We start from the raw sequence: 23,554 nt of genomic DNA, 5'->3' as shown, positions 1-23,554 counted from the left end.
CATACCTCAGAGATATTGCAGGTTCAGCTCCAGACCACCACAGTAAAGTGGTGCATATTGCAATAAAGTGAGTCACACAAATTTTCTGGCTTCCCAGTACATATAAAAGTTAAGTTTATACTATAGTCTATTAAGTATGCAATAGTATTACATCTATAAAAACGAACATTAAAAAACAGCATTAATTTAAAAATAACACTGTTGGAAAAATGGCGCTGATATACTTGCTTGATGCAGGGATGCCACAGATCTTTGGTAAAAATGCGATATCCGTATTTTATTGTACTTCGCTGAGCAAGTCTATCGGTGTCGTTTTCCAACAGCATTTGCTGACTTTGTGTTTCTGTGTCACACTTTGGTAATTCTTGCAACATTGCAAACTTTTCCATTATTATAATATTTGTTTTAGTGATATGTGATAGGTGATCTTTGATATTAATGCAATGACATCCTGAAGGCTGAGATGATAGTTAGCATTTTTTAGCTATTGCTTTAAATTAAGGAATGTACATTGTTTTTTGGACATAATGCTATTGCACACTTAATAGACTTCAGTATAGTGTAAATATAACTTTTATATGCACCAGGAAATCAAAAAAATTCGTGTACTTGCTTTACTGCAATACTTCGCTGTACTCTGGTGGTCTGAATCAAACCCTCAATATCTCTGAGGTATGCCTGTATATGTTACTTTAGAAGCAAATTTAATTTTGCATTTTGATTTTTTCAGATTTAAATGCTTTTTTGCATTCTCTGAGCATATACTGTTTTTCTAATGAAAGATACTTATAGGCTAGATGAAGGCTGTCCAAAATTTAAAGAATTGTGGGTTTCAAAAATTACTTCCACAATGTAGCATTTTCCTTTTAACTCACTGATTAAAGAAAATTTGGTTTTCAAAATCACATGCTTACTGTAAGGTAGTAATACTTTAAACTGAAAATGTTGCATTATTAAATAAAGCATAAGTAACATTTAAAACTCTTTAATAAAAAGAATGAAACAAATCTTTCGTAGAAAGTATGTAAGTATACTCCCACTGTAGATGGGAAACTTGGCTCATGATATTCTACATTTTAAAAATGTCAATTATGGTATAGTACTGAACAGCCAGGAATTCAATTTCTTTACCAACTTTGATGTTATCATTTGACAAGATTTAGTCATGTTTTCTTAGGTTTTACAATTCAGAAGCACTTTAACTCCTCTATGTAGATGAAGAAACTAAGGTTCAGAGATTTAAAAATCATATAATTTATCTGAGGCAGAAATTAATTAGGGCCCAGGTCACCTGATCTTTTAGTGCTATTATCTTAAAATCCATTTATATTTGCAAATAACAAAAGCACTGTATTAATATTTGAAAATATACCTACATAAAAATGATAAAAAGGTATAACTAGTATTAAATATGTGACTGGCAAATTATGTCCATTTTAAATGTATCACCCTAATTTTTCAGGGGATCTCAATGTCAAAGGCCCCCAGCTCAGTTTTCTTGTGAATTTGTTTACACTCTCTCAAACAGAGTAATCAAACTTTATCAGGTACTATTATAACACCATGGATCTCCACAATGATGCTTTAGTAGTATTTGGTTCAACTGCAGGTGATACTTAATTAGGTTGATGATCCTCAATTCAGTAATTACCCTTTCATATAACATCACCTATGGTCTTTTTCTGAGGCTAAGTATTGGTGTTACTAAGCTCATAGTAGGGCTATCCGCACTCTACACAGTCCTATAATCAGTACTAAGAGACCCCTTTAGGTGTCTGTGCCTTCTGTGATAGTTAACTCCAACAGATATTTAGTTAAAATTCTCAAGCTAGAAATGGTAAGAAAACTTTCACAGAAAAAACCTTAAAAAAAAAAAAAGGCCCATACTTGGATTTTAATGTATCACGGTCTTTATTTACAACTTCATTGGCAAAAAAGAAAAGGAATAGTTTAAAACAGTCTAACACAGGGCACTGCAGCCGATCCTGGCAGATTAATGAAGTTTCATTTTAAATGTCCATCTAATTGTCCAAAGATATACAATACTGAATCTGCATATGCAGTTTCCTTTATGAAGTACAGGCTCATATCTCAGGCAGTCTTTTAAACATATAAATACAAAGGAAATAAAACCACTCATTAAAAACTGCATTAAATGAAGGGTAATTTAAATTTATGTTGTCCTTGTAATAATGCATGCCCAATGAAAATCAAAAGCTGGAAAAGCAGTTACACTTCCTACTTGAGTGGACAGTTACAACAATCAATCATTTTCTGCAATGACCATTATATTTTTAATTTATCATGAACTACTCTGAACTTACTATGAGATGTAGCCAAAGTCAGAAGACAAGATGTAGGGAGAATATTCCTTTTTTGGAGAGTAAGCCCTCCAGAATCAGCATGGGAAACAAACATCCTGTTGAAGAATTCTAGGTGGAAAAAAATTAATGTAGTCAATTTCAACTCATGCTGAGCTGGCTTAATTTTTTCATTGACTTCTTTGGTGTCATTCTTCTAAATCAAGTGTGTTTAATTCTTCTTCTAGTTCATCCAAATCTTCCCCAGTAAAAAGATTTTCATCAACAGGAACAGCATCGATGACTCCATTTTCCTGTCCCTCCCCTTCGTTGTCCTCTTCCAAATCACTTCTTTCACCATTTTCAGCCCTACCTCCGGAAGCTTCACTTAATTTGTTTTCTAAAAATAAAAACTGAAATCAGTAAGGCCTAGAAAAAGAAAACACTAGTCCATTAGCAACGGACAGTCACAGGACTGATATACTTCTTTTCCTTTTTCCATGAAAGCCTTCCCTAAGATTACTCCAACAAGAACTGCTCTTTTTCTGAGCTTATTTGTATCAATTATCTATACCTACTATAAAATATGTCTTTCACTGTAGACATCTGACTGCTTAATGGTTCATACATTTGAGGGCAAGATTTATCTTATACAACCTTGTGTTCTCTACATGACCCAACAATTAGGTTTTTAAACAGTCAACTTCCACATATTTTGTTTGAATAAATGATTATGGAATCAAAAAAAAAACATTTATGATATAAGCAGCTACTTAGCTTTTGGTTTTACAAATAGTAGTTAAGTCACACTAGTCGTAATGCTGTAAATGAGTGTGAATGAAGAAATATTTCATCTTGTCATCAAACTGTGGGGAAAAAAAAAAACCCTGGGGCTATGGAGCTACTTTTCCTTTCAGGCTATAATTATATGACTGAGAAAACAAAAATGCTGCCTTTTCTTGTTCAATGACATCAATATTGAACACACAGAATTTTTAATAGCCTAATTTAAAGTTATTTCAAACATCTCTGATGACAAATTCTTGGGAATTATAACCTCTGAGGTACTTGCAATTGTGCCTATTGTCACCAAAGCCCTACTTCTCAAAGGAGCAAATCAGTCAGCAGATTGGCATTAAGACAATAGTCTGACAGCATTCTCAAATCTCAGGAGAACAGGCCAGTTTTTCAAGTTATAACTTTTATTCCTTCATTGTAAAAACAAGGTTTAGCTTTTTTTCCCTCAACTTTTGCCTTGATCAGTAGTCTACCTTTTTCTCTCACAGCAACCATGCCAAACTTTTTTTTTTTTAATTTTTATTTATTTATTTATTTATGGCTGTGTTGGGTCTTTGTTTCTGTGAGAGGGCTTTCTCTAGTTGTGGCAAGTGGGGGCCACTCTTCATCGCGGTGCGCGGGCCTCTCACTATCGCGGCCTCTCTTGTTGCGGAGCACAGGCTCCAGACGCGCAGGCTCAGTAGTTGTGGCTCACGGGCTTAGTTGCTCCGTGGCATGTGGGATCTTCCCAGACCAGGGCTCGAACCCGTGTCCCCTGCATTAGCAGGCAGATTCTCAACCACTGCGCCACCAGGGAAGCCCCAAACTTTTACTTTTTTCTTCAAATCCTCACTCAAGGTACAATTAGATATAAATTGTATCAGCAATCCTTATTTCCAAATACACCTAGCCAGCCTCTCCTCCATTCTCACTCTTAACTGAACTCATTATTTATACTTCCAGATCTTGCTTCTGTACCTAATATTGTTTCATTTTTAATTTTCATTCTTTCCCAGATCCTTTTTCTCTGGCCAACAGATATATTTAGATTTCCCATATCCTAAAAGGCCCTTCTCATGACCATGTCTCCCCCTCAAAGTTCTTAAGAGTGAGTGATCTGTAGTCATTTTTTTCTCCTCATTCCTCATACCATTGCAGTCCCAATGAAAACTGTGTACCCTATTCCTACAACTCCTTCCCTAATCACAATTAAGGAATTATTTCTAATTCTCATCCTACTTAATCTCCCTGAAATTCTTCTTAATTTTTCTCTGTCCTTCTCAGTGTCTTTCCCAAGCTTTTTCTCTTTTGACTACTCTAAAACATTGATATTTTCTGCAGTCTGTTCTAGAATGTTTTCATCGTATGTATTGTGCCTGGGTGTGTTCATTCACTCTCAGCTACCAATGCAGATGACTTTCAAACCTTTTCCTCCTGGTAATGTCTACACAGTATCCTAGACAACGCCACTTTTGATAACCAAAATATCTCATACTCATGAGGTCCTGAACTGAACTCATTAGCTACATCTCCAAACTCATTTTGGCCCCTTCTAGTTTGTTAATGGCTTCAATATCCAACCAGCCACCCATTTCCACAGCCTCCACTGTTTACTACTTTTATATACGGCCAAATCACATGTTTATATGTTACCAGTCTGATACCTGCAAGCATCTAAGTTTGCCAAGCCTGGCCTAACCCCCTTTAGACAGTTTCTGAATTCTTAGAATTACACAAAAGTTAGCATACTTACCATCCTTTTCTGAAGTATATGTGCTGAATCTTTCAAGACTGGCTACAGTAATACCTGTCTCATCTACATCTCTTGGGATGTACAGGCTTAAATCTATGTCATTTACGCTCACTGAATCATCAACCTTTAAAAACACATAGAAAAGAAAGTGTTACTAATAAGAATAGTTTTCATAAATTACTTGCCCTTTACCTCTGACATTTATCTTAATGAAATAAAATTATTAATAATGCCAAATGAAAACAAATGACTATTGCCAAAATTCACTTTTTTCTAAACTTCTTGAAAAAAGAATAGCAATGCCATACCTGAAGCTTCTTCCTCTGACATCATATTTTTACATATAGAGTATATTTCCATCTTTCAACTCAAAGGCAGAAGTCAGAATTTTATGATAACCATATGAAAAATGAAAAGCTATTTGCTAATACTAAATCTCTGTATCACCAAATAATTCTGCTGCTGTCTCCTGCTCCCTTCTCTGTACTTTTTAGTGTCTGTCTCATGATTTTTCTTTTTTAGTATAAAATATTAAACAAAAACCTTTTTTCTTTTAGAGGGAGAATAAAACATATTTTACAGCTAATACACAGAAGCATTTAACTATATATTAGGCACTGCCCTAAGTTCTATAAAGAACTGTAAATAAACATAAACTTACAAACTCATTTAATTCTCACAAGTACTCTGTGATGTAGGGATTATCATTATTTCCGTATTACAGATGGGGGTGGAGGCCTAGCATGTAACTAATTTCCCAGGTTAGAGTCAGGATTTGAACCAAGGCCCCAAAGTTGGTACTCTTAACTATACTGCTCTACTGTCACTCTCTACTGTTTCTCTCAATCAACATGAGAAGATGAGGTGACAAAGCTTCCTCTTACCTCATCACCACCCGTTCCCTGGGTATAACGGGTATCATCTGCTTCCTCATCATCATCATCAACCAGTTCAGGACGAAATTCAAACACCTCACGACCACTGATCTATTCAAATACACACATGTATCAACTCAGGACAAAATTCAAACATTTCTTGGTCACTGATTTTAGACATACACATAATTAAATAAGGATAAAATCTTGCATAATACAGAAATTATAAAATGAAAGAAAGAATAGAGAATCTATTTGGGTGAGTTTGGGACATACCACTAATGCTTTCCCTGCTTTGAAGTCTGCTTTCCTTCTTTCCATATCTTGCTCAAGTTTATCAATCTTTTCTTGTCTTTTTCTTTTCTTCCATGCCAGAAAAGATTCTAGAGTGATTTTGGTAACATTTGGACCTAGGGCAGAACGCTGCAAAGATAAAAAAGTTAATTTTCTCCCCCTAAAGTCATCTATGATACTATGATCTAATAGTTTTCTCTTACTTCAATTAAGCCCTTGCTTATGACTGTTATGAAGACATTAAATTTAGAATAAACTGATTTATTTTCACTTTACATGGCAAGGAGCAAAATGCATGTCCAGAGATACAAACATTTCTAAACATTATAAAATATATTATCCTGAGCTAGATGTCTTTTCAAAATTGAAGATGAGTAAAACTTGTCACGAGAAATAGTTTTAAAATAAGTCAATTGCTGAAAACAATAAATACGAAAAGCACCATGACAATATCCAAGTTTCATTTGTGATCCTCAAGAGATGAGGAAAAAAACTAAGCAAAAGGCACCATCTGCTTTCCTCAGGGCCAATAATCAAATAATAAATATACAGAAAAATAATACTTGCTGAACATCTGCCAGGTATTCAATGTTAAGTACTTCATACACATATGCTAACACATCCATCTCCACAAATAAGCAAACAGAGGGTGACGGAAAATTTACCAAAGGTTATTAGCTAATATGTGGCAGAACTAGGATACAAATAGTAATCTCAAATATATCTGACTCCAAAGTCTACATTTTCTATCACAGTATATTGCCTATGTGAGACACCAAACAGTACGTCCTTTTATGAAATGTATATAATCTCAACATTAGACATGTACACAACACATTTAGATTACCCAAGACAAGGCAAAATGGATACAGTTTGAAGCATACAACCCTAAATCTAGTATTTCCAATAATCTCAACATGCTTCATGTCAAGGCCAGGAGCCTTATCTGCTAACTCAGTAACCCTATCTGCTGGCTCAAAGAATAAAACTCTTGTGCTGAGCCAGAGATGAGCAGCTGAAGAGTCTTTGAGTCCAGGAATGATGATAAAACATATAGTTGAAAAACTGTAGTGGAGTTGTCTGCTTCCACACGTGTTAAAAACTACTAAATAATTAGTAAAATGGCAAAAAAATAAAGACACCAAAGAAAATATCTAAAACATCAAGTTCAATCACTCTGAATACCAACTAAGCATTTTCACAAACTGATATACCAGTATATCAATCTTATGGAAACAGTTTATTTGATAAGCCAGCAGCTAGTACTTAAAAAATTATTTCATAATTCTAAAATTAATGTCATGCTTGGCTAATGATTATGGCTAGGCTTACATTTTAGACATATAAGAATAATCAAATAAAAAGTAAGGCAGCTTCAAGAAAAATTCATAATATTTCTTTCCCTTTCATAACAACATGCTATTGCCCCCAAGTGGTAAATATTAGAATTTCACAATAAATACTGCTTTAGTGTTTTATGGTAGGAAAAAGATACTAGTTACCTCTCTTTCAATTAGATCTTCTAATGAAATTTCATCTTCTTTCTCTTCTTTCTTTTTATCTTTTTTCAAGACGAACCCAGGAGGAAGTGCATGACGATACATGCAAATATCACCCCCTCCAGGGCATACCCAAAACCAGCCATATTTGTTGTTTTCAATAGCTTCGAGGAAATGCTTGCACACCTATAGAGACAATATTATTCACAAGCAGTGGCTCAGTGTGGTCCATTTCCAAGGTAAATGCTTAGGTACATGGAACAAGTACACTCAATTCACATCTTTTTTAGGCTAACCACTTACGTACAGAGCACCTTGCATGCAGAAATGTAAATATAAATTAATTAAAATACTTAATACAATGGTAAATTCCCTTTAGGGAGGATCTGTATAAAATTTCTATTTTTGACATTGCTCTAAACTGAATTATACAAAAAGGATTTGCTGCCATTTAGGCTTTGTAAATGTAATCCAAAAGTCTGGTTTTCAAATATGAGAAAATAAAAATGGTTACAAAAAAATAAAACCAATAACTTTGTTTTGATTTGATCTTTCCTAAAAACTAATCACATGCAGTAAAGATACTAACACTATTTGAATTACCTGAAATTATAGGCAATTTCTTACATCTAAGAAAGGAGCAAGGCACAGAAGAAACACAAAGGATAGTGACCCTTTAAAACATGAATGGGTGCAAGATGCAACTGTACTGAAGCCTTAGGTAACACGCTTTACAAACAAGAAGGAAAAATTAACTAATAAGCATCATTTTTTTCCTGAAAAAATACAACAGAAGTAAGTAAAAACAATATTTAGAATTTTTCTAACACGGCAAGGTTTTTCATGGTAACTATACTACAGAATAAATATGTGGACATGAATGTAGGGTCTGAGAAATAATAAGGCACCAATTTTTAAAAGTACATTTCCTAGAATACTAGAACCATTATCTACCAAAAATTCATTTTGCAATTCATATGCAACAATATTTTCACCCTTGTGATTTATTAATGTCTCCCTACCATTAAAACAGAGTATGTTATGAATTAAGCGGGTTAATTTAATAGTTCTACCTCCATTAATTTTGCACAAAAAAATAAAGAATTCTACGTTTGAGAAAGTAAAACCACCTCAGAAAACGGCATTTGAAGGACTTCAGTCACATGGTTTTCAAGTCACTTTTAAACAAGAAACAAATTTGTATAACTTACACCTGTAAATTCCAAAAACAAAGCTTGATTCACCTAATCTTTATGAAAAGAGGCAATAACTTAAAGAATAATCCAGTAGAAAACAGCAGCAAATACCTTGCCACTTAATTCTCCCTAATGATAAATACCACAGCAACTCAATTCAAGAAAAGGACATACTATTTGAGTTTTTGGTTTTTTCTTTTCCGCCTCACCGTGCTTCTTGTTCACTACTTCTTCCAGTTTTTTCTCATCCCAATTATCCATAGTATCTAAATAAAAAGAGATATGGAGACTAAATACTGTAATTTTATCTACTGTCCCCAAAACACATTGCGTGTATCCTTACACAGGAAAGCTCTATTTTAAGACTCACAACCAAACACATTTCCTTTAAAACACCAAAGGTAGGAATAACACTGTTGTGAGATTATCCACTAAAATCTAAGTACCTTAGGCAAATGAGAAAGTAGTACTGGAAGAAAGGGTAAGAGACAAATACAAAATAAGCCACTGGTTTTTAAACATCTTCATTTACTTAATCAAAGGGCATAATATGGTAAATTCAGATTTTATGAAAAACAACAACAACTATTCTTTAGGACAAACACAGTCCTACTAAGACTGAAACAGTCTTCAAGCTATTAAATATCTTAGTGACAACAAACCAAAAGTAATATACATTTACTTTTAAAAGAATATCTTTTAAAAAAATACCTTTTTCAAGCTCTTCATCTCTTGCATCAATGTAAACACTTCGCTTTTCACATTTTCTCTCCAGAGTCAAGTCATGAGAGAACTTACACTTATCTCCTTTAGTACACTGTCCTTGCTTGAAGAATGCACATACCACAGATTTGGGATCTGCACCTATGTCAAATAGCATATGGTATTTGTACCATAATCTGCCAGATCACAAAGTAGAGCTTCTATCTGAGATATAATTACTTTTGGTTAACTTGTTATTTTCTATTACTGGTGTGAGAGGAAATGCCATATATAAGTGAACAGTAAGACATTTCTTCTAAGTTCTTTCTAAAGCATTTTATATCTATTTTTGTTTCCTTTATTCTTACCAAAAAGAAAGAGAGCAGGGGTGGGAAACCAAGCAAACACATAGGTTATTCTATCGTCACTTGTCTAGTTGGAGTCAATGAGGCAGGAGGCAAAAGAGAAATATAAATGCAGGTATACTGCCAACAGTTTGGGATTTACAGTTTTTACAACCATAGGTTTGCTTTGCCCACTACCAAAGATTGGATATTATAAATCAACTAGTAGACTGCCCCAAATCCTTAATTTTCCCTTAAGTGAGGGGCTAATGGCTGGACTTAACAGTTGTACGACACAGCTATGCAGATGTATAAAGGAACCATAAGAAAGTCATTGACAAAGATAACTTTGACAAAGGGAGTATTATTTTCATAGCATACACAACTGGCTTATAATCTAAAGAAAACATATTAAGAGTGTTAAAATATGAATTACATTTGATAAAAATAACGTTTCTGAAATTTAAAGTTTACCTTTACTTATTTTTTGAGCAGCAACTACAGGTTTGAACAACTCATTTAGCTCTTGCAATTCTTTCTTCTTGTCATCTTTCTTCAACTTCTTTTCAGCTTCACTTTGTGCTACCTATAATATTCACAGGTATAAAATATAAATTTGATTTCATATAATGAAATTGTTTTTACTATATAGTAATATACAATATCACTGACATAAAGACAACTGCATATTACATGTATATAGTTCTTACTTCTTAATATCAGTGTTACATGGCCTTCCAGTATATATTAAATGGTGTGGTTAAACTATTAAATGAAATTGCTAAATTTTGTAGCAGCTGACTTTTATAAAAAAAACCTATAAATGGTACCATGCCAAGTTAAAAGCATATTCAAAAGCTTATAGCAATAGTATTTATTAAGCATATGCTACATGCCCAGCATTTTTAGCAAATGGTTCTCACCTGGGAATTTCTTCTGTGACAACAACCCAGAAACAAGTAGGTGCATTTTGAAGATTAGAGATACAAACATCCTGAAATGCACAGTCCCACACAATAAAGAATTGTACCAACCCAAATACCTATAAGTACCCTTGTGGAAAAACACTGGGCTAGGTCAATGGGGGAGATCAAACAAAACAAAACAAACATGACATATGACATAATTCCAGGCATACAATTTACATACCTAATATGATTAGAGGATTCATCCAAACATTTACATGTCAGGTCCTATGTTAGATGACAGGGAATACAAAGATGAAAAGACAAAGATGCTTATTTAAAGAAGCTCAGAATCTAGTGGGAAGACAGACATGTCAACAACTATAATATAATACATGGTGCTCTGGGAACAAAGAATGCCAATATGCCTAAGAAAATTAGACTGAGCTAATATTTTACAGATGAATTCTTTTGATGGGCAAGAAATGCAGAGAGTGCCAGTCAATGCAAAGATATGAAAAAGGTATGAGAGACATCAATGAGAAATCTGGACCGTATCAACAGGTGACAGGATAAGACTCAAGAGTTTAAAGTAAGCCAGTGAAACAATCAGATTGTATTTTACAAAGATCACGACAACTTTGTGAAGGGTGGACTAGAAGGAGCCCAAGAATGAAGGCAACGAAAATGAGGAGGCTAATGAAACTGCTGTAAGCAAGAAAGCACAAGGGCTTTAATTTAAATAGGCATTAGTAGCAAGGATGGAGGAAAGGGGAAGGAGCGCTCTTAAGGAGGTAGAACTGTTAGGACTAAGTGACTGGACATGAAGTACAAGGGAGAGGGAGGAGTCTAGGATTATCACTTGCATGGTTAGTGATGTTAAAGAAGACAGGGAATATAGGAGGAACAGGTTTCTGGGCAGGAGGTGGGGATGAGCTCAGTTTTAGACATACTGAGTATGAGATGCTTACAGGGCATCTACGTGGAGCTATTTAGAAGGCAGCTGGACGTGGATCTTGATTCCCGGAGAGAACGTCTGCTTTGAGATAAAGATTTTAGAAATAGCTGCTTACAAATAAGTAAACTTTGGGTGTGTATGAGATTACGCAAGGACAGCATAAAAAAGTGGTAAGAGCAGAGAACAGTTCCCTGAAGAATACCAATATTAAACAAGCCAACAGAACCTAAAAAGCCCGTTAAAGGAACAAAGAAACATCAAAGAAACAGAAATCCAGGACAAAGATGTACTAAAGGAGGAGGAAATTTTAGGGAAAGATTGGCCACATACTATAATAGGGTTAAAGGCATTCTAAATCCTGACTTTGACCATATGGGTCGGATGTGTTTAAACAGAAAAATGGGAAAAGTTTTCTAAAAAGAAAAAATTTAAGTCACTTTATTTTTAATAAAAAGTATTCTTTGCTCATTAGGCCCAACTCAGACATTTGTGGGACCCCAAGCAAGAGTTCAGTGGATGCCTACAAATCATTTTTGTAAATGTTTATAAATTAGAAATCAAACTAATGTTAAATCAAGTATGGTTTGTACCCCTACTTGACAAATATATCTTGTGACCTGGAAGGACAGTTTCAAATTTAAAACGCTTAGGTTCCATGGAGTTCCACACTGGAGCATGGCAGTAAAGTGAGAGTCAACCCCTGGCTCCTCCTCTTCCCACCCTGAGTTTCATCCCACCACATTTGTGCAGGGAGAAAGAAGGTGCAGAGCAGAACATGGAATGGATCAAGGCTCTGTCCACACTCCTAGCACATATCCTCCCTTTGACTACTTCAGGCATATTGGCAGTGTAGTATACCCTAAGATGGACTTGGGGTAACTGACCTTTGCAGGCCCTGAGCTGGTGTGGGGAGAGGTACATCTGGAGGAGACACAGAGTAGGGTCATCCTCGGCATCACAGGGTTTAGGGTGAAGCATCTCTTGCTTGGCTCCAACAGCAAGACTGCTGCTCATTTCCAATGTTAAGTATGGTGGTTAGATACCTCAAGTTCACAGATAAAAGGTCAGGTACCCAAGAAATTATCAAAAATATATTACTAAATGTACTATCAAGCCTAACAACCACAACACATTTTATGGCTTTCTCAGGTCTATAAAATTTGAATACCAGTCAACATACTTCCCACTAGAAGAGAAAACAGAGGAAGGGGCAACATGTTTGAAATGAATTCTTATATTATGCCAGATGATTTACATTATCTTCTCTTTTAGTTAAACCATAGAAACCCTACAAGGGTAAATGCCCTTACACTATACTACAAATTAAAGACCAGTGTCACTAAATAATTTAAGATCATGTAACAAACAAAATAGGGGGATGCATACTCAAGTTGATCTGATTCCAAGGCCTGAGCACGCATTTTTATGAAACCAAGCTATTAAGTCAGCAATGTGGAAGATCAAGCTTTTGGCTTTAGAGTCAAACTGTGTAAGAGAAAAAAAAAGTGTTGGAGGCACTAATTTGTAGACAGCATCAGTGATAGAGGTTAACCATCTCACAAATATATATTCTGATATTTTCAGATGGAAAAAAAAAGTGTTTCCAAAAGTTGAGGAAAAGGAGATAGGGTGGTGAAAAAAGTACTTTTTAAAATAAAGGTCCATGTCTATAAAATCCTAAACTCAATAAAGTGAAAGATCTACATAAATTGAAGAATTGAGAATACAGAGATTTGAAGAAAATGGAGCTAAATTTTTTTGAATGATAAAATGGTAAAACTGATAAATGATTAAATAATTTCAAAATTCATATGGAAAAATAAACGCCTAAGAACAGCCAGGAAAAACAGAAAAGGAGTAACATCTTGGGGGGGAAGGACTTGCCTTAATAGCTAACAGAATATGTTACTAGGTCGCTATAATCAAAATCAATGTGATACTGATTTAGGGAAAGACAATAAACAGAAAAGAAAAGAGAATCCAGAAATAGATCTGAACATATATGAGACTTTAACATATGTCAATAGGGGTATTTCAATTCAGTGAGATGAACGATGCTGGTCTAAGTGGCTATTCATTTGAAAAGAAATAAACTTAGTATCATACAAAATAAATTTATATGATAAAATTACAGACTGTGCAAATAAAATAATTAGAAAAAAATCGAGGAAAAACACACATAATCTCGTGGCGGGGAGACCTTTTAACCATATAAAAGAAAAACTAGACATATCTGACAATACAAAAACTAAAAACTGTTGTACAACAAAATGTAACAAAAACATCACAAATTATCTATAATGTAGACAGAAGGTGTCTCTCATAAATTGACAATAAAAAGACAAATAACCAAAAAAGCAAAGGATTTGAATAGACAAGTCAGAGAAGTACAAACCAAAATAGCCAACAAGCTTATGAAAAGGTACTCAAACTCACTAGGAGTAAGGGAAAGAAAGTAAAAATGAGGTATCACTTTATACATAATCAGATTGGAAAACATTAAAAAGAGCTTTAGTACCTATAACTCATGTACTGCAAATGAAAATCTGAAGTATTACAATCTCTATGGAGAATGATAGGCAAATTTATTAAAAATTAGAAATCCATTTCCCTTTATTTAGAAATGTGTCACCAGACAATTTATGCTACAGAAATAAAAGCACAAATGCATGTAAAAACACATGTATAAGGATATTTCTTGTACAACTGTTTTTAATGTCAGAAAGCTGGAAACAAAATGATTACTTACAGTGAAATGGATGGATACTGTACATCCGCATCATAGAACAGTATGCAGCCATTAGAATAAATCAGAACTATATCAAAATGGTTTGGAGGAATATCTAAAAGGTATTGCTGAGTAACAAAGGCAAGATGCAGGAAAGTTTATAGAGTAGGATTCCATTTTGAAACACAATTACAATATCAAACATTTTTATCTGCAACGATGCTGTACTACATCCATATGAAGAAAATGAAGAAATTTAAGTTATTTACCTGACGTGGATTTTGTTGACCAAATTTAACTTGATGAGTGACAGCCTTGATAAACTTCTGTTGCTTTGCTCCTTTCTTATTCTTTAGACCAAAAGTTTTGTCCTAAATGAGAAAAATTATTGAGATATCTTAGCAATTTATATTAATTTCTTATCTTTTTTCAGTCATGTCTAAAAATCATTCTTTCATTTACGTATTGGTAAGAAAATTATTCTTTCTTTATGCTATACACAGACATGCAAAACACTACAACGACAAGTCTAGGCAACATATGACCTCAAAACATCACCCAGGATTCTTTAGGATTCAATACATACTTATAACTATCGTCAATAAACTTGTTAGCCTATAGTGCTTTTTCTCAGTTGTGTTTTTAGAATATCAGTATTACAGGATGTGCAGAGTTGTTACACTAGGATAATTAGTTCAACAGTCAAATAAGTTTAGGAAAATGCTTATTTAACAGGGTTTTTAATTCTCAAGCACAAGATATGTGAGAGCCTTTACTAGAGGGGATACAGTAGGCAGCAATCCCAAATCTTATTTTACCTCAGAAAGCATTTTTCTCAGAGTATCCTGAGGGATTATGCACTACTGAACACATTTTACGGAATACTGCGTAAGAAGATACATTAAGTTCTGGATTGGTTTTTTGGTGTAATAGAGCTATCCTCTCAAAACAATTAAATTTATAGAAATCAAACTACTAAAGTATATACATTACTAGCTGTTGCTAAACAGGAAATATTAAAATTGAAGTATTCCTAACTAAAAAGCAACAATCTAAATTTGGAATATTATTAAATAGTAATTTGGGCAAGTTATTAATACAATAGCAGCTATCAGTTATGGAATGCTCATTATGTGCAAGGCACTAACGGTGGTCTTTGACTACTTATTCATATTTAGTAAGTATACAGCATAAAAACATTTAGAAAGCACTGCACAACTGTGTGTGTGTTTGGGGGCTACAGTGGGTTGAATAGGGTCCCCCCCTCAAATTCATGTCTACCCCGACCTCAGAATGTGACTTTATTTGGAAATAGGTCTTTGTAGCTGTAATAAATTAAGATGAAGTCACACTGGATTACAGTGGGCCCTAAATCCAATGACTGGTATCTCTATAAGAAGAGGAAAGGACACGCACACAGAGAGAGAAGGCAGTGTGAAGAAAGAGGCAGAGAGATTAGAGTGATACAACTTCCAGCCAAGGAATGCCAAGGACTGCCAGAAGCCACCAGAAACCAGGAAAAGGCAAGAAAAGATTCTTCCCTAGGGTCTTCAGAGGGAGCACTGCCTTGCCTGCACCTGATTTCAGATTTCTAGCCTCCACATCTGTGAAAGAATAAATTTCTGTTGTTTCAAGTCACCTGGTTTGTGGTAATTTGTTATGGCAGCCCTAAGAAATTAACACAAGAAGCTAGACTGAGTGAGCTTCACTCTAAGGTAAATGGGTGAAAAGGCTGTCAGGAAACCACCAAACACTGGTATTTGAAGTCTTTTTTCCTGTCTTTTCTGTTTCTCTGGAGAAGAATCTTCTAGCTAGGAGAGCAACAACCCTGGCTAAAGGACTGGAGAAGAGAGCAGGTGGGAGAAGGTGTCTCTTAGTTTACTACACAGACTCCTTAGTGGCCCTTTTCAGGCTCACATTTTAACCATGCTTCCCACATCCTTTGTGTCTAGTTACAGAAGCAAAGAGGCCTCCTGACTTATCCCCTCCACCCCCCTTTCTTGCAAGGGGAATAGATAAGAGCTATCAGCTACTTCTATACTTTTAACACCGAGTTTTCAGTCACTCGCCTTCTGCATTACCTAGTACCTCCCACTGTTGAGCTTTTTGCAGACTTCTGCAGAGCAAACCCACTTGCTTCTCAATCACGCACTCTTAGGTGGGCACTCAGGCCCAACTGCTCTGCTTTACTAAGCCAGTTAACCAACTCATCCATCCACTATCAATCTTCGTATGCTGAGGTTCAAAAGTGCAACACCATCTACATATGTCTCATCAGAGAACAGCGTATCTGGGGTTCAACTCATGCCCCACATGTAACTACAGAGGAGAAGCAAACTGAATAAACAAGGCCAAATAGCAAGGTAGATACTGATATATGAAGACTTAGGAAAGAAAAAAGTCCTCTAAGGGGATGTGGCCAGCTAGAGAAGAAAGTACTCATGACAACAGCTGCTGGTAGAGGTATATAAGCTCCAGATTCCAGGAGAAAAACAGTTTTTCAGGTTTAATTACACTGCTTTAGCACATAATTAACCAGTCTAAAGAGAATGAATGAGTTGTGTCTTGGAAGTCTCTAATTAGGTTAGAACTTGGAAATAGTTATTTTTTTCCAGAGATAAGGGACACTTACTTACCTAGTATTCACTAAACATAAACTCCTGAATATATACTTTATTGAATCCTCTTAACAACCATATGATATACTATTATCTCATTCTGTAAATGTGGATACTGAAACTCAGAAATGTTCAACAATTCTTTCGAAGTAACATTGCTAATAAGGGGCAGGCTGTACAATGTAATGATTTAAGAGTATAAGCTCTGGAGTCAGACTGGCCAAATTCTAATCCCAAACAGAACTGGGCAAATTACCTTCTTTGTCAGTTTTCTTATTTGTAAAGTGGGTCTCATGCTAACCTCTTAGGATTACTACAAAGAGGTGGAACACAGTGGTCAACATCAAGGACTCTGGAGCCAGAATCCTGACTCTGCCACTTGCCGGCTTAATAACCTTGGGCAAGTTATTTAACCTGTTTCTGTTTCCTCAACTGCAAAAAGGTACTTATCTCAGTGAGAGAATTAAAGGAGCTGTGTAAATTTATCACTTGTAGATGGCTTGTTTCTTTTCCTTCCTTTCCCCAAAACACTGAGAACTGTGTCTGGCCCAGGTATATTTGACTCCAAGCAAAGTCCTTGTTCTTTCCACCATGAAAAACTACTTCCCAGAGAAACTAGTTAGGTTATTGGGTCGGTTGGTACACAAAGTTTTCTGAATATTACACTGTGGACCTGGGATACTAACAGTACCTCTTGAAAATAGGATAGTTTGAAATTCGGAATACTTCCAAAAGGCTTCCTTTCCCTTTTTCTTGAGTTCAGGACAGACCTTACCTAAAGATTAACCAGGATTTAGCGTCGGGGGATATGAGATGGGAAGACTGGAGGTTATACTCAACCCCAAATCATGGTTAAAATAAAACTAGGGAAACAGTGGTCCTCATTAGATTAATAATGTCCCAAAGGTTAAGTGATAAGGAAGAAACAGTGTGTGTTTCAGACTTGGGAAATTAAATACAAAGGAGTTTAGAGAACAGGCAGTAATTCTAAGAAAAGGAGGACTCCCAGAGGTTCCAAAAGCCTTAACACTCAGTGAACTCCAGACTTCACTTAAAACTGACACTTTCTCCCCCTTCCACTCTTCAGTAATCCTGCTTCTTTTACAGGACAGCCTCCACTCCTTAAATAAGATGTCTGAATAAAGGAAGGGGGCAGGAGTGCAGGTCAATAATGAATAGTACTCCAAGATAACTGGAGTCCTCCTTTTGGGACACTAGTATAAACAAAGGCCAGCAATGTTTTACCTCATTCATTTCTTCCCCAAATGCACTCCAGTATGTTTTTGTTGTCTATCCATGCAATGGATATTCTGCAGCTGGTTAATATAGCTTCAAGTAATCAACAGTTGACCTTAGCTGAAGTTTTTCACTGGCAACGAGAATCATTTCTTTCTCCATCCTTTACATACCTGGATCCTATCCCTATAGGTCTCCATTACTACTTCCTTACTGCTACAAGGCCTTAGCTGGACATCCTTTATTTGCTTGCCCTAAACCCAGATTATCCCCCCCTTTCCATTAACAAACCTTCTATTTCCCAAAGCTGACTTCAGTTTATTAAATTGTATAGAAAGAAAGCAAATAGTGCATGCCATTTGAGACAACAGTGTAAATGTTTAACAGAACCATAACCCTTTTTGATATACTCATTTCAGAAAGAAAATACTTATAAATGCAAATGAATTCATGAAATCTTGGGGAGTTTAAATAGAGAAAGTAAAAAAATGAAGGCACCATAAGGAAATTATTTCAAGTGATAGAAAGTAAGCACTGCATAAACAGTACAGTTCAGTCTATTTCCCCTAACTAGTTCTTTTATATTAATAAATTAACAACTGCCATTAATTGAACATATACCATATGTGAGGTACTTTACATGTCATCTCATTTAACCCACTGTTCTGTAATATAAGAATTAGCTCCATTTTGCTAATGAGAAACTGCGGTTCAGATAGGTCATGTAACGTGCCTAAAACTACAGAATTTGAAATATATATATATATTTATTTATTCATTCATTTATTTATTTATGGCTGTGTTGGGTCTTTGTTGCCGCACACGGACTTTCTCTAGTTGTGGCGAGCAGGGGCTACTCTTTGGTGCGGTGCGCAGGTTTCTCATGGAGGTGGCTTCTCTTGTTGCAGAGCACGGGCTCTAGGCACGCGGGCTTCAGTAGTTGTGGCACGCAGGCTCAGCAGTTGTGGCTCGTGGGCTCTAAAGCACAGGCTCAGTAGTTGTGGCGCACGGGCTTAGTTACTCCGTGGCATGTGGGATCTTCCCGGACGAGGGCTCGAACCCATGGAGGGCTCGAACCCATGTCCCTTGCACTGGCAGGCAGATTCTTAACCACTGCCACACCAGGGAAGCCTCCGAAATTTGAAATTTTAATGTGAAATATGGGATTCAAATGCAGGTCTATCTCGCCCCAAGCCAGTGCTTCTTTCATTAAATTATGCTGTCTCTCATGCCTCTTTTTACTTCCTTACTTAGAGTTCTCAAAAGCTACGTGTTGCTGTTGTTCTTCTATAGTGAGTGCCTATGGTGGTGGCAGTGGAAGCAACAGAGGTACAGAAGATGGGACAGGCAAGTAGTGCAACCACTTATTTTAAAATCTCTTCAAAAGTACTGCTTAAAAAGCTTATGTTCTACTTAACTGTCAATTTTTGGTGAACTTAGAATTTCGGGTCATAGTCCTATAAAAACCTTCCAAAATTAACCAGACTCTTAAATAAGTATTAGCCTTTTACAGGTCAAAATATAGACTATTTTGAAAAAGAAATATTTCTTTCCACAAATATTATGGTCATAGAGATAAACAACCAGTAAGAACCAGGTTCCAACTACGTTCATTATAAGTCTGTTGCACAATATATTTTACATCACTAAAAACAGAACTACCATATGACCCAGCAATTCCACTCCTGGGTATATATCCAACCCCCCCCCCCCAAAAACACTAATTTGAAAAGATGCATGCACCCCAATGTTCATAGCAGCGTTGTTTACAATTGCCAAGATATGGAAGCAATCTAAGTGTCCATCAACAGATGAATGGATAAGGAAGATATGGTACATACACACACACACACACACACACACACACAATGGAATACTACTCAGCCATAAAAAGAATGAAATTTTGCCATCTGCAGCAACATGGGTGGACTTGGAGGGCATTATACTAAGTTAAATGAGTCAGATGGAGAAAGACAAACACTGTATGATATCACTTATATGTGGACTCTAAAAAACACAACAAACTAGTGAATATAACACAAAACAAACTACTAGATACCAGTGGAGGGGGGGAATAGACAGGTGGAGAAGTGGGAGGTACAAACTATTGGGTGTATATAGGCTCAAGGATGTACTGTACAACACGGGAAATACAGTCAATATTTTGTAATAACTATAAATGGAAAGTAACCTTTAGAAGTTGTATATAAAACTTAAAAAATTAAAAAACATGTAGAATTCTTAAAAATATATATTTTACTTCATCTTAATTTTTAAAGGCTTTGGTAATAAAAATCCTTTCTAGTATTCAAAATTGTGCAAATTATACAAAAATTGATAAAGTGCTGTTCTGGATGAAATCTGATTGAGGAGCTGGGAGCTAAGCCTGCTGTAACTCTCCTCAACCCCTTGCAAGAGCCACTGTGACATGCTAGGGTTTTAGGTAAGTTTAAAAAAAAAAAAAAAGTCACTTATGATATTTAACAAAATAGAATATACTGTTTCCTAACCATGATGAATAACACAATATTCTCTATAAATCTAGTTTCACAAAAAATGATATAACTTAACCTACAATTTACAATATTGTCGTTCCTCTCTGGTGGTAGCAAAGATCTATGCAACACACTACCATTTAAAAACAAAAAACAGGGCTTCCCTGGTGGTGCAGTGGTTGGGAGTCTGCCTGCCAGTGCAGGGGACACGGGTTCGAGCCCTGGTCTGGGAGGAGCCCACATGCCGCGGAGCAACTGGGCCCGTGAGCCACAACTGCTGAGCCTGCGCGTCTGGAGCCTGTGCTCCGCGACAAGAGAGGTCGCGATGGTGAGAGGCCCGCGCACCGCGATGAGGAGTGGCCCCCACTTGCCACAACTGAAGGCCCTCACACAGAAACGAAGGTCCAACACAGCCAAAAATAAATAAATAAATAATTAAAAACAAAAAGCAAAAAAACCCCCACTCATCATATATGTTAAATGTGAGGGAAAAAGGCTTAATTTCACCATTCTGTTAGAATACTTTTGGCTAAAGAATACAGCTATTTTGCAATTTTCTTTGGTGAAGTCTTCATTAACGAAACTAAAGTCCTCTTTACCTTAAAAATAACCTTGTAACAAGATTAATGAATCCATAATATAACTACCATTTTTAGTTGATGGGATACTATAAGTAACTTTCATTTACAATTCCTTAAAACAAAAATAAATATTTATTTAAAAATAGAAACAATCATATATAGTTAAAACTTGATGATGTGTAAAGTATACTTAAATTGTCATGTAACATTTAATTTCATGTCTATACGGGAGTTTTACTTGGCATCATGGTCTAACATGTTAATACAACCTCAGTAAAGGAAGTTAACATGTAAAATGTCATCCCTAAAATGCTCCTGGTTTATTTACACAGCACCGAATGCCATCAGATCTCCATCCCCAGAGATCTACCTAAGTGCCAGGAGTCCAGATTGTTCAAAAAGATATAGCAGACACAGGTGTGAAGGTGACAATCATTCTGTTTTCAAATCTCCGGTTATGCTACTCATGACAGTTCTAAATAGCACAAACTGGCAATAAGAATACAGGTTCTGCTTCAGTGTTGGAACTTGGCCAAGGCTACTAGAATTCTAAATAAGCATGTTAGTTAAATTCAACCAGCAGACTAAAAATTTTGTGAAATTTGACAGTTCTGATTAGATTTATACAATGAAACTCTGGAGGCTTTCAATGCTATTTTTCAAGGCTATAAATACTAAATATTAAAAATAATAATCATTTATAAATAAACATCTCATTTCAAAACACGCAACACGCATTTTGGTCGTGTTCTAATAAAAAGTTAACTATTCCACAAAAGGCTCTCCATTAATTATTCAGATATACCTTATGCAGGAAAAATGGTCATGGCTTTTCCAATTACTTGTAACGTACACGAGGAACTGTTTATGAGAAGGATTAATAACAGGAATTGAGGGAAGAAATATCTTGTTGGGGACTACACTATACGTTTATGGAATCTCAAATACGGTTCACTCTATTAAGGAAACTCATTGATACAGTCGTTCGACTACAAACATAAAACATTTGAGAACGTCAACAGCGTTCCTCTGCCATTAAAGGGCAACAGGCTCAGTGCACTAAATGAATATGTATAATATATAACAAATCCAGATACGGCACTGTACACAGCTAGTGACATGAGACCTAATCTCTCTTAAAACGTCATTGGATTTAACGTAACTCAGAATCTATGTGACAAGCGCCATGTACAAGACGGTGGGCTACGACATGAAAGAAACCTCCTCTCTTTATGTAACTTGAAACAGTTTAGAGATGGATCGAGAAGGCCACGAAGAAGTAATCTGTTGCCTTGAAAAAAGTAACCACTATTCCTAAGTGACGGGTAAAGAAACAAGGAACACAAAGGCTCGTAATGAGTCGGCCTCCCAGAAAGAGTCTGGTCCGGGGCAGTTCAGCGTAGTTTTTAAAACACAAGCCTAAAAACATCTTCAATTTCGGTGACTAGCGAAGGACACAACCTTGTGTCGGCACTGGGGTGGGGGTCGTTTCGCTCGCGACCCGGTGAAGGCTGCCGTGTGGGCGGAGAAGCAAAGGCTGGGTACGGGGGCGCCAGCGGCGTCACTACAGCGATGAGAGGCAGTGAGCGTCATCAGGGCGCTGGAGAAGGGGCTGTGGGCACACAGAACCAAAGGAAGGGGCACGTGGCCCCGGAAGACGCGAACAGGAGCCGGGGAGCGGGGAACCGGGAGACTGCTTTCCTGAGGACTCGCGGCGTGAGTGGGGGAGGGGGTGGGTACTCACTTCGATAATCTTCTCCTTCTTTTTCTGCTCCGCCTTTTTGCTGCCCCCGGCCTGAGCCTGTTTCTTGGGGGGCATTGCGGAGATAGGTGGCACCGGCCAGACTTAAGCGTAGCTGGACTCCCTCAGGGACTCTGGCCCCGCGATAGGAGGAGGAAGACACGCGCAGCCGTCGCCGCCGCACCACACGGAAAGCTAGTCGCTCACTCGCCGCCGAAACGCGGCCTTTGCGACAGTTCGGTGCTGCGGAGCATTGTGGGTAGCGAGGAGCGCGGAAGCGGAGGTGCGCGTGCGCTTCTGCAGCGGCCGGCCAGGATGGGGCGGGGACGGGACGTGGGAAAATGACCAGGCGTCACACGTGATGTCGCTTACGCGCCTAGCGTCTTCTTGGCTGCGTCAGGCCTCATAGTGATTGGGGCGAGCGGGTTGGAACCCACTGCGCTTGAGTTCTCCCTGCGCATTCTGTTCCGCTGAGGATGTGCTACTCATGCCCATCTTCGCCTCGGGTGGAGGCTTTTTCTGCCTGCTGGATTAGTGGTCGCCTGTAGCATC

General features: G+C 36.8%; 1 protein-coding gene across 1 annotated transcript; it reads right to left on the bottom strand.

Moving 5' to 3' along the window:
* Window positions 1-1,892: 1,892 nt before the first annotated feature.
* ZC3H15 (zinc finger CCCH-type containing 15) lies at window positions 1,893-23,244 on the bottom strand. The gene is made up of 10 exons (XM_007190364.3): window positions 23,006-23,244; window positions 14,601-14,702; window positions 10,215-10,326; window positions 9,406-9,558; window positions 8,869-8,960; window positions 7,502-7,684; window positions 5,982-6,128; window positions 5,715-5,816; window positions 4,831-4,954; window positions 1,893-2,700 (listed from the first exon to the last, which is right to left on the bottom strand). The coding sequence occupies exons 1-10, from the start codon at window positions 23,078-23,080 to the stop codon at window positions 2,510-2,512; spliced, it is 1,281 nt and encodes a 426-aa protein (XP_007190426.2). The 5' UTR covers window positions 23,081-23,244; the 3' UTR covers window positions 1,893-2,509.
* Window positions 23,245-23,554: the final 310 nt, after the last annotated feature.

This window comes from Balaenoptera acutorostrata, chromosome 8, assembly GCF_949987535.1.
Source record: "Balaenoptera acutorostrata chromosome 8, mBalAcu1.1, whole genome shotgun sequence".
In the NCBI taxonomy this organism is placed as follows: Eukaryota; Metazoa; Chordata; class Mammalia; order Artiodactyla; family Balaenopteridae; genus Balaenoptera; species Balaenoptera acutorostrata.
This window is presented reverse-complemented; position numbering and strand designations above follow the sequence as displayed.